Source organism: Nothoprocta perdicaria, unplaced genomic scaffold (assembly GCF_003342845.1).
Source record: "Nothoprocta perdicaria isolate Ctin4 unplaced genomic scaffold, notPer1 scaffold_17, whole genome shotgun sequence".
Taxonomy (NCBI): Eukaryota; Metazoa; Chordata; class Aves; order Tinamiformes; family Tinamidae; genus Nothoprocta; species Nothoprocta perdicaria.
The window spans coordinates 5369210-5381747 of record NW_020454871.1 but is presented as its reverse complement, the minus strand read 5'-3'; the positions used below and the strand labels follow the sequence as shown (position 1 = coordinate 5381747).

At 43.3% G+C, this 12538-nt stretch overlaps 1 protein-coding gene across 2 annotated transcripts in view; it reads right to left on the bottom strand.

Moving 5' to 3' along the window:
* GRIA3 (glutamate ionotropic receptor AMPA type subunit 3) overlaps positions 1-12255 on the bottom strand; it is a 136720-nt gene extending 124465 nt beyond the window's left edge. Inside the window, exons 1-2 of one of the 2 annotated variants that reach the window (XM_026036014.1) lie at positions 12195-12255; positions 11887-12045 (exon numbers count right to left, since the gene is read on the bottom strand). In XM_026036014.1, the coding sequence (XP_025891799.1) occupies positions 11887-12034 (148 nt within the window). In that variant the 5' untranslated portion in view covers positions 12035-12045; positions 12195-12255. The remainder of the gene's footprint in view (positions 1-11886; positions 12046-12194) is intronic. The other variant, XM_026036013.1, reaches the window with a different exon arrangement.
* Between the last annotated feature and the right edge of the window lie 283 nt (positions 12256-12538).

Here is a 12538-nt window from a genome sequence, read left to right as displayed (position 1 = left end):
CCATCCACAGCCATAGCGCTTCTCATTCTTACAGCCTATTGCCAACAATATTTATATGCTGGCAATTAAAATAATAATTAAGTTGCATTGTTATCCACTTTACACGCTTACTGCTATGTAATACGTCAAGATAAAAGTAACACATTGAGCCACACCAAGAAAGCAGGAGGCTGTTTCTGGCAGCTTGGGCAGCAGTGAAAGGATTAATGACATGAAGTCCTTTGGAAGAAGAAATTGCACAAAGAGGGAGGCTCAGAACCCAGTTGGTGCCTCTGTGCCTCGGAGGAATGAGACGAGCTGTACTGTGGAAGCTGCCTTTGCAAGGAGAGTCAACGGCTGTTTTAAAATGAAAGCCTTGATTATATTTTTCAAGTAAAATTGTCTGCAGGATATCCATAGAGAAAAGCCAGCTCCTTGCGTGAATATATCAAGCTGTGGTTCTTTCTTGGTTTTGATCACCACTATTTGAGAGTTACTGCTTTCTTTACCCTATATTGGGAATAAATCTCCACACCGTCACCAGGGGGTTTCCTCTTAACCCTTCACACACACCCCTATTCACACCCTATTTTGCCCAGGTGAGAGGCTGGCAGGGTGGCACGGCAGAGTCTCCAGCCCTGGAGTCGTTCCTACACCCATTCTGCAGAACTGGCTCTCCTGCCTTTGGGACTTTTTGCCAGCACATTTCCACACTCTGAATTCCAATTCCTGAGAAACTGAAATGATAGATTCATGTTTTACATGCAGTTTTGTCCTACCTTTTTCAGGACAGAATTAATAATCAATAATAAGTTATTGCTCAGAACATTTTAATCCCCTTAAAGGGAACTGGTTGAATTCAACCCAGCAATCTACCCTGGCATACACAGAGCTGATACAAACATTTTTGGAGAGCCCGTAATAAAAAAGAGGCATCATATTAATCCTGCTTGCAATTTTGTCCAGAAAAATGCCATTTTAAATTCGCACAAAGATCCTGATTAATGCAGAGTATTCCAGAGCAGTAGATTCTGGAAGCAATTAACCAAACAATTCTTATTAACACAGGGAATCTCCAGACATTATCAAGGAAGCATAAAATCTTTTCAGAAAAGCCTGCAGGGAGAATTTACTTTAATATCCAATTGTACTCTCCAGCGTACGCAGAAATTGCCTCAACTCAAATCTGAAAGGCATCTCATACGCAAGAAGGGCTAACGCTGCGGAACACCACAATAAGAATTTAAGACAGGAAGTGCAGATAATTTATCTGAATGAAGCTTCCAGGAGAATAAGTGGTTTATGTTGATAATGATCCAAGCTGGAATCTCACCAAGATGCAGGGGTTAGCAGTATCACTACTCATGATAGATTCACTATTCATGAAAAAATAACAGGGTATTCTTACAGATAATAGGTTGAAATGCTAGCTTTCTGATTTAGTCAAAAAGATCCTGTTTTTCCAGACATTTTTTCTTGGATTAGCTATAGAGCGACTCAGGAAAAGGTACCATCTTTTTCGAACAGCATTATTGCTAAATAGCAGTAGTGCAAGCGGGTAAGAGAAGCAATGAGTTAAATTTCACATGGAAGCCTATGGTCTTCCTTCAGTATCACCCAGTCTCTATTCATACAAGAACTGCAAAATCCATGGGCTGATGCAGAGAGAAACAGGAAAGTAGTGAAAAGATCATAGCCAAAAAAATACGTATGGCGGGAGTAGGAAAACAGAAAAAGAAAAATGAAAATCTGAGGAATGGAGATGGTTTAAGTGACTCCTGCTAAAAGCAAGGTCAGCACTTTGCACTGGAGACTGCTTGATCCACTCTATTTTGTTTGAATTGAAAAACAAAATCTTTCCTTGCCAGATTCTGCTCTACACAGTCTGTTACAGATACTTCTGAGATACCCAGCATCATTTATAAAGGGACACTTATTACTGCTGAACGTGAACATTTTGTTAAATTTCCCAAAGTTCAAGCGGAAATATGCGCAACATTGAACAAGGGGGTATTCAGTTCGTCTAACTTTGGGCCTGAAATTTAGTTGTTGAAGTCAGAGGCCTGCAGCACCTGGGCAGCGGAGGAGAGGGAGCCCAGTGATGAAGCTGCCCAGAGTCTCCCTCGGAGGATCCCCAGCGGCCCAAGGTCTCAGCGCTCGCCGATCCAGGCAGGATCGCCCCACAACAGAGCCATGTTTTTATCCTGCCATGCGCTGCCTTCGCTCCTCCAACCCCAGAGCTCCTCCAATCCATCCTGGCAGAAACCGGATCAGCGTAAGACCTCATTCTGAATCTTGACTGCCCACATTTACCTAATGGGATATGAAGAGGCTTTCTTTCTATTAGAGCAGAGCAATGAAACGCTAAAACATTTAGGTGTCACTGCACATAGACACAACTATACATCAATGCTTGCCATTTCTTTCTATGTTACACAAAACAAGTGGTGGTAAAACACACCTCGTGCATACAAATGCGCTGCTTTGAAGCAGGACATTTGTAGAAAATACTGGTACATCTAGTACACTCTGCGTGCAGCATAGCTGTATCAATTCATGGTTTAAACAAGATCAGTCACACACCTGGACAGCCAAAGCAGAATCCTAGAAAACTACACGGACAGTAAACTGGTTGCATTTTGACCAACTTTGGAATCTTCTCAGTGCCCCTACAGGTAATAAAGACATGCTATCCATATTTTAACTGATAAAAATTGCTAGTTCATAAAATCCATCACAAAATCCAGCACTGAAAAAATATAGTGAACCAAAATACATATGGAAAGGTTTTTACATCCATCGTCTATTTGCCCTTACATTGAAAAAGGCAGATTCATGTCTGCAGAAACACTTTTTTAGCCAATACGGACTTCACTAAACTGTTTCTAAACAGGAAAAGATGTATATAGCCCAGAAAGCATCATCTCCAAATCAACAATAAAACATGGCCTTAGGCTGGAACCAAAAGAATGTTTGTAGTCTGAAATAATGAAACACTGTTGTACTTAATTGACTTTTTAAATAGTCAATCCCAAAATCATTTTAAAAATCTTTTTGGGACTCCATCAGAACTGAAAGATTAACAAGTTACACAGGTACCATCATTTCCAATCACGCCCTTTGGAAATCATGCCACGTGAAGTCCGGGGATAGACATCCCCTTTCAGGATGCACAGAACTGCGCCAAGATGAGGGCACTAAGGAGGCACAAGGGCTGACCTGTACAAGGTGTTCAGTACAGGCACGAGAACCAGCACCAGCTGGTCCAGCAGGGGCAAAAAGCCCTCGGCTGGCACAACTGAAATACAGAAAAAGCAGGATTAGCCAGCAAGACCACGTCCACTTTTTCTTTAGTCTTGTTCTACATACATCAAGAAGTTACAAATAAACTGTCCCAGACAACAGCATTTTCAAAAGGAAGTTAGAGGTAGGATAGCAGCTCTTACGCCGACTGCTTAGTCAGTCAGCGCTTCCTCAGGTCCAGCTCCTCCTGACATCGCTGCAGTGATGCTAGCGAGGCGCCTCGGCGATGCCACCAGACCACAGCAAACACTTAAAAGAAAGATAATCGAGTACATTAAACTTCCCAGACAATTTAGCATCCCCTTAATGATTTAGATTCAGTGCAGGTTAGACCCTTGGGTCAGTCCTTTGCAAATCAATGGACACTAATTAGCTCTCACTTGTCAGCTGGGAAACAACAGTGCATTTGAACCCAAGATCTCCGAACCCAAACTTGGATATTCGTGGTAAAGCCTTAGAAAACCCCAAATCCTAAAACTGATAAAAATAACTTTGTATCATGTTCTCATGTAAAGGACTATGGGAAGGAAGTTCATTACCTGAAAACAAAAACCACAAATCAATTATTTCTCCCTTCCTCCCCCTCTCCAAAATGGTGTTTTAAGGACAGCAGCATTTACAGAAGGTTCAAAGACAAATCAAGATCCCTCAGGATGCAACAACCCTGTGATTCTTCACAGGAACACAGTGAATCAGTTGAAAAAGCAAGTAGCCTCTACCAGTCTCAAGAGCTACTAAGCACCAATGCATTTTTACAGAGTTCAGGATGAGCAAAGACAAGTGTTGAACTCACCTAGGGATTTACAGGACTAGAGTCTGAATCTTCTTTTCAGCAGCGTGGCTCAATGTTCTCTTTTTCCCTCGGGTCCCTGAAGCCTTTGGCACACATTACAGTGAGTTTTGCCACCAACTTTTGAAAAAGGACTGCAAGACTAGATTTCCCTGATTTCTGCTGTTTAATTTCCCGACCTCTTAGCTGCCTAGTTATCAAGCTTGAGATGAAACTGCGAGTTATGCCCAGCTGCCTGCACTTGCCACGCAATGCATCAGCAATGAGCAGGGTGACCAGCACCTGCCTTAGGTGTACTAGGGTGCCCACCACAAAGGTGATCATGAGGAACCCAGCCCTGCTCACGTTAGTGCATATCCTGCTACCTCTAGCAAACATCAGAGGAATCACAGTCTGAGCTGTCTTCAGAAAGGGACCTGTAGCACCTGCCTCTCAGATCTCTGACATGGAAGTTGGTCACAGAAAGCAAAGGAGGCTACAAGCCCCAGACCACACGGCCCCACGGCTCTGGGGAGAGACTGAAACCACAGCAGGTCCTACAAGCAGCCCCTGCAGGAACCTCCTGGAGAAGCCGAGAGGCTGCTCTGCTTCCATTGCAGACAGTTCCTTCTCTCACCACTAATGCAAGCACTCTCAGTGCGGGTCAGGTAAGCAAGAGTCAGGAACATGCTGTGCTACAGAAATGTCTCTCCTCTCAAGTGACAGATTGGCTTTCTGTATGGCTGCAACATGCTCTCCTAGCTTCATCAGCAGGAACACACGTCCATGGCAAGCACAGCAAATTAAAAAGACCTATTGTAATTTGTTTTTCAGAAGCATGAAGAATTGCTTGTTATTATTTATAGGAAGAGAAAGGAGTGGAAGAAGTGATCAATGAAAGGATGAGGCCATTCTAGCCAAGGCTCTACGAGTTTTTCACTGGCAACAGTTCTTCAACGTTTGTGGATGTAGGAAAATTGTACTGCCTTTACATAAGAGATAGCAAAACTATGCTACCAAAAACAACCAACTAATTTACTGCAAATCAAGGTAAAATCCAGTGGAAGAGCTAATGATTTCCAATGATTAATCTCTTGACCATATGCCTGTGGCCAAACACGTATGTATCATATATCCCATCAGACAGTGAATTTACATTTCCCAGATACCACTTCTAAAATACCACTATTGTATTAAAAAGGACTCATGACAAGTGGAATCCACAGTTCAGCCCTAGACTTTTTTCACCTATTCCTGATGAAAATTCCAAACATCACTTGCTACTAAACCTCAATAAACAGAAGCCCAGCACAAGGGCAGGATCCGTCATCCGAATGCAACTGCAGAACTTACAAGTGGTCTGAAAGTGGACGTGTAAATTGTTTTTGGAGGAAAAAAAAACCTTTGAGCTTATCTGAAATGTCTACACAGGCTAGAAAAGTAATTACACACAAGCGTTCTGAGGGGTCGCTCCATTCCCGCAGAAGAGTGTTCACCTGGGCTATTATCCAATTCTGGGAGCGCAATTCACCCTTTTTACAAGTGCCAGGGCAAGTTACCTGCTTCACAGTGTTTCTGCAGGTTGATCCTCATGCAGAAGGGTCTCTGGGCCTCCTATTAGTGTCTGTGTGACAGCTGCACATTGCCACTCACTATTTTAGAGGTGCTTAGAGGTGAGGAAATAGAGGGAGTGCCTCAAAATTCACCAGAAGGACAGGCAAGACTGATTGCTAAATGGAGACATTAACACATCCCTTTCCTTCCTGCACAGGAGCCTCATCTCCTTTTTCTCTACGATACTTTTACCTATGAGGATTACATCTTGGTGAGAACAACCAGAAAGGCACGTGCTGTCTTTGAGCATTTCACATGGATGCACAGGCTGCTAAATGAAACACTACAGAACCACTTCCAAACCTGCTGAAACCCAGTCGCTTCAGAGCACCCACCACGTAGCTCTGGGATAGGCATCAACCTCCTACAAGAGCTCCACACGAGCCTCCTCCTTGGCATCCTTGTAGAATGACTCCAAATTAAGAACTCCAACATGCTTTCAAGTTTGAGGTTTCTAAGGCATTTGATTTCTAAAGTTCAGCAGCAATATAAAGCAGGTAATACAAGTGAGGCAAGCAAACATTTGCCTCTGATGGGAAACATACTTTTGGAAGAGAAAAAGAAAAATCCCCCTGAGTGGAGCCTGGGGATTGCTTCATTACAGTGGTCACTGCACAATTTCACAGAAACTGGTTTAATGTGGATCAATCATTTTTACCTTGCTATTTTTAGATGTCTACATTGTTCTAGTGGAGGTACAAACCCTTGTAGAGCAAATTTAAGCCTCATGAGAATTGGTTTAGAGTTTTTAGGTTGCCTTTGAATCCCCTTTGGAAGGGGGATGGTTACTTGGTTTTCCAGTAATCTCTGCTGTATGGAATAAAAATTACTGACCCTAGGCTGTACCTTGAACACCAAACACGAAACCAACATAAATGTCTTTCTCACAGAAAGCACACCAGTATTACCAAAGATATTGTTCTGGTTGATTTGAAACTGAACATAAAAAATAAACAGCTACTGCTTTAAAACAGCACATTCTAGAACTTGTAAGGATGCCTAAATCAATTAGCAACCCTAAAGAGGTAATGACAAAATACATACTTTAGATGGAAAAACATTACATTGCTGGATTATGCCAAGAAGAAAAGTCATTAAAGATAGATCAGCTCCCTTTCCCACTTTCCATTCCCTGCTGTCTGTTAGGATTTGGAGCTAAGTGGTTGTTCTCCAACTCACACTGGTAGTCCAGTGGGTTCCACAGGCCCAGTGCTATCTAGGAAATAGTCTGAATTGGTTTCTATACCAGCACAAAATCTCCCTGAAATGAAACAAGGAAATGGCTCTCTGCATAGTGCTTTGCTCTTTATCTGTTTGGTGAATTTCAGAAAAAAAAGAGTCCATTAAAATAAATATGGAGTTAAGTATAATTGTAACATCTAAACAGTATGTAAATGCAATTATATGTAGCGGGGGAGGAAAGGCGATTCAGCTTATTTTAAAATTAAATAAAACTCTTAATGAAACATAATTTAAAATATGGTTCCTTCTAGTTACACCAGGATCACATAAAGCTTAATGACAATTCATCTGCTTTGCAATGAAGCATAGCTACCTTTCAATAGAACAACATTCTGCTTCACTTTTTCATCTATCCCAGGATTTACAAAAGCTGTGACCCCTGCCCCAAAACCTGCTTATTTCCCTTGTCCAGCAGCAACAACGGGCAATGCTTGAGGAAGTTCCACAGCATCAATGGCATTTTTTTGAGCAATAATGAACAGAGGTGCGAGGTGAGCACGTTTCCAGGTGTTTTACCACAGAATGCTTGGACAAACCAGGGTTCATTCTTCACCGGGAGAGGCAGGCAGGCACCCTGTGCTCTTTATTCAGGCAGGAGCACCAGTACATGGCCCAAACTTGGCAGGGCTTTCAGAGAGCCAGGCTTCGGCTTTTGGCACCATGGAGCTGACCACTTTCAGTATCAGTGTCCCTCGCCAGCTGGACAAAGAGCACACAGATGCAAGGGAAGCAAATTATCTGCCAACTGGCAAAAAGAAATGCTGAGCAGCACCCAGGGAAAAAGCGCGGGTGCTGAATACACGAGCACTTGCACAGGAGCCTGCGCGGCACGAGAGGGAATAAACGTGGCTGAACTGCAAAACCTGCCCAGCACCAGCCCCGCAGCAGCGTATTTGCAACGTTCCCAAAACTACCAAAAAAAAAAAAAAAAAAAAAAAAAAAAAAAAAAAAAAAAAAAAAAAAAAAAAAAAAAGGCACTTATTCCATTGAAATCATCTTAGTTGGATTTTAAAGAATAAACACGAAGAGAATGAGGATGATAAAGAATAATTTTCAGTTTTCAGGAGAAGGCAGAAATCTGGTTCCCTTGGGAAAGTGTCCAAGAAGTTAAAAGATTTCAGCAACTTAAGGTAACTACGTAATTATATTCCCCCCTTTTGTTTCTTAAAAAACAAATGCTTATAGGTGAGAAAAAAAAACAACACATCAAAATCTGGTAAAATATAAAAAGAGCCTTCCAGGTTAGGAACATATATGAGAAATGACTTAAAATAATGGGACAAGAATCTGCAGCTGACGGGTTAGACAGAAGGAATCCATAGATTAATTAGATTCTGCAATCAAAGCCCCTTTTCTCCTGTACACATCCTACCACTATCATTGCATGATCAACAGAGTTCTTACAAAAATTAATGCTTTTTTTTTCCCCCCAGAAATTCCATGGAGATTACCTTATCTATAAGATTGAGGTTGCTTTTCTAAATATTTCTCACAAATTGTACATAATCCAAGAACACATTTGTTGGCTGTAAAGGTATACAACAGCAATTTTTTTGCAATGACAGTGCAGAGAGGGAATATGAGATCTGTGTGCTAATGAGCTGACACTGCAGAGGCTAGAGCAGTGCTAGTCTAGGCACTACAAGTGCAGAGCAGAAAGACACAGGCGGGTTATTTCCAGGGAATATGATCTCCAGAATCGTACATGTAATTCTACATTCACGCTAACACCCTCCACCAGAGGCTATCATGAAAACAGGATGAATGCTTGACTTGTGAATTTATCCATTTGAGCTGTTATACTAGCATTATTTTGAAAAAGACAGCTCACTCCCTTGGTGAGCAATTTATAAGGAAAGACATTCATGGTTTACTTAATTTTATACATATGCAGCTCAATTCAACTTTTTTTTCCCCCCACTAACGACAGAAAGCTGCGTATTTTGAGATGAAAAACCCCTCAAGCCAACCAGTAAACTTTAATTCACCTTTAAACACAATGAAATTTTCAACTGTATTTGCCTTTACTTTCTATGAAGATATCACAGCTAAATAAACAGGCAAGTAGATAAACAGAGAGTAGATGAAGATTATAAGTGCAAGCATCTGTAAATGTAAATTAAAGGCACTGTAAATGTAAATTAAAGGCATATAGAGAAGCTTGGTGTTAGTAGTGAAGCCAGAGTAGGAATACAGAGGTTTTACATGAAAATCAGATTAAGCATCACTTAAGTGAAAAGGGAAAGAGAGGGAGGGGCTTAGGGCAGGATTTTTTCCCCTTTTCGCTTCTATACAAGTTTGCTGTCATCACGGGATACGCCAATCGACCCCATCAGGGGTGGGCTTTTTATTTCTGGCTCATGAGGATACTTGAGAGGAGATTTTTTTTCCTGCCTCCGGAATGCACCAGATTGCACCAAGCAGGCAGGATGTGCAGTTGCACAGTAAAAACAGGAGCCTTTCCCGAACAAAGCCCCTCGCTCCCCCCACACACAAACATTTATTACAGTCACTGTCGTACACTTGAGAGCAAGGGGGAATGCAGAGCACTAGCTAAGGGTTCTGCCAGCACAGCTCAACCTACACACGCTGCTCACTCTGATTCCCTTTCAGCTGCTTTGCACATCCCACCACAAAGTCAGCCGCAGCCTCTCCCTCCACTGCAAGCAGGCAGAGCCACTGCAGGTTTCTCCTATATGGATCCCTGCCAATTGCAAATATTGATCAAAAGGCCGTGTGACAGCGCCGGAGACAATTTAGGCTTATCTTCAATAGAGGCAAAATGTTGTGGAAAGGATTCCTTCATGGATACAGCAGCACCCAGAAATTGCCTGCCACTCGGCTAGGAAGCAAGGATGGGCCTGAGGATACTGAGGCCAGAATGTTTTACACATCAGCCATGTAGTGCAGGAGCTATTAGCTCACCCTGGCGCGCGGGTGTGCACGAGTCTTCTCACTCCAAACAGAATTGCTTACACATCTGAAAGGAGCAACTGTTCTCAATGACTGGTGACTTGGACTCACTATATTATTTTCCTACCAGCAGCATTACTAGATGTCTGGCATTGCTACAGACAAGGTCACCTTCTCAATTTCTTCTTTCTGTTTCTTCTTTCACATCTGTTATTTTTAAAGAGGTTACTATAAGCTGGTACTCTCTGGTCCAAGGTTTCTCCAGAGATTTAAGTTTCCCAAATTTCACTGCATTCGTAGTATGTCTGCTGGAACATGCAGCCAGACACTACAGAAAATCAACTCTCATCTTGCTAAGTCACCATAGCTTTCACTAAGCAACGACAACAATCATTAGCTGTCAGAAGATGAGGAGCACACTAACTAAATAATACATCGGCTGCCTCTGCATGACTGTGTGCTTCGCTGCTCTCGGTGGGATCTGGGAAGAAGTGCCGGTAGAACTTTTAAAAAACAATTAATAATTAATCACCCAAGCAGTTTAATGTATTTAGTTTAAATCCATATAATTGATATTTAGGAAACTATGTTTGAGATACAGCCTCTTGAAGGGATTACACTGATTAAGGATTAATAGTCAGATGTTTGTTGTTAGAGCTGTTGAGGCAGGATAGGATTAGTAAAATAAGATGCAAAGGACAGGCACACTTTTATTTACGCTTTTTTTCCACTTTACTGAATATTTTAATTGGATATTATATAATTATTCCCCCCAACTATTAAAGGTCCCAATCCAAAGCCCCTTTAAGTCTGATGCTGCACTAGCAAGAAGCAATCACAGGGGGGTATGTTGGAACATCAGCCCACAATTTCTCTGAGTATTTTCTTACTGTATGCTCTCCAAATCTGAATTATCTCAGAAAACATTTTATCCTTCCTAGAATTTCAGATATCTACTTTCCTAGCCTTCCTGTTACACAGGAGAAGAACCACATTCTAATCCTCCTAAATAATAAAGAAATAAGATATTCAAATAACTGCATTGTTTTAAAACAACAGATAGCCTTTTTCCAAGACCCCACACTAGTACCATCCTTCATCTTTAAAAAGCCCTATACTGACAGCATATGAACAAGAAACCTGTTCATAACACGAAGTTGGTACATGGTATTCAGAGGTCCTTTAGATCATACACAGACATATTTCTATATACTGAAAAACATATATATACACAACTAACACCCAGTAAGACTCCCTATCTTTCCAAAAGTTTACAAAAAAAAAAAAAAAAGGTAAAAAAAAATTCATTTAGCCACCGCAGCAAAACCAATATTCAGAAAATACTGTAGGTAAATGAATGCTTTTTTAAATGCAGAACACACACCCATCTTTCAGAAAAGGAGCTCTCCTTTTAACACCACACTAACACGAATTAAAGTTTTATTTTGCTTCATTTGTTAATTGAGGCTCAAACTATACGCACGCACTGCCTGTGCAAAGCCACTGCTCACAACGCTGTGGTGCTGGTTTCTCTGCCTTCAGCCCCAGCAGCATCCAGCACTTTTTAAACCGAGACTTTCTCCGTGAGGAAAAACAAAAGAAAACGTCCTTTTTTTTTTTTTTTTTTCCGAGAGCACAGGGAAGAAGTAAACCCTCCTGTTACGTCTCAAGGTTGGCTTTAAGCAGCTGTTTCTGTTTTACGTGCTATTATTTGCAAATTACACTGTTTTGCACACTGAGGTTGCAGCCCTAACAGAAAAAAAAAAAAAAAAAGGAGGAAAAAGGACATTATTTGAGCACAGATGCACTAATTGCAACTACACAACGCTGCTACAAAGGCACCGGGGCTGTTTTTCTGTCAAAAAAGAAAAAGCTAAGGGGGGAAAGTGAAGCGCTATGAGAACTTGCGCTCAGCTGCTATTAGGGCACGTAGCGCTGCAAAGCCCCGAGCCCGGCGCGGGGCACGCGCACATTTGTTGCACTGCACCGCACCAGGGATAACTCCGGGGTGCCGCGGAAAAGCGGGGCGCAAAGCGGGGCGCAAAGCCGGGCACGTCTTTACTTACAGGCGTTCGTCACGGAGAAGCTGTTGGAGGAATCCAAGTGATCGACGTGGTAGTTGAGGTGGAAGGGCTTCTCCGTGGTGTTCTGGTTCGTGTTGTATAACTGCACGGCAAAGCGAAAGGCGCTGTGCTCCTGGACCGTGTTCCGCATGAAGAGTCCACCTGCGGGGAAGGAGGCGGGAGGCTACCGCGGCCGCGGGGCTCCGCGGGACTCGCCGGCGGCGCCCGCCGCCGCGGCCACCGAATTCGTCAATTAAGGAATTTAACAAAAAAAATAGGTGAAGTTTGCCGGGGCGGCCCGCGCCGCTTACCGATGCTGATGGTGTTGGGGAAGCCGGCGAGGGCGGCGGCGAGCAGCGCGGCGAGCAGCAGCAGCAGCGGCGGCGGCAGGAGCGGAGCGGGCGGCGCGCTCTGCCCCATCGTCTCCGGCCGCGGCGGTTCGAGCCTAGGGCGAGGCGCGCGGCGCGGGCATGGGCGCAGCGGCGGCGCCCGGAGGAGGAGGAGGAGGAGGAGGAGGAGGAGGACGCCCCCCGCCTTCCTCCCCGTCTCCTGCCGTCTCGCTCTCGCGCTCTCTTTCTCTCCTCCCAGCCCTCCCGCTCGCCCTCACCCCAGCCCGCCGGGGCTCATTGGCTGCGCCGCTGCCCGGCTCCCCCCG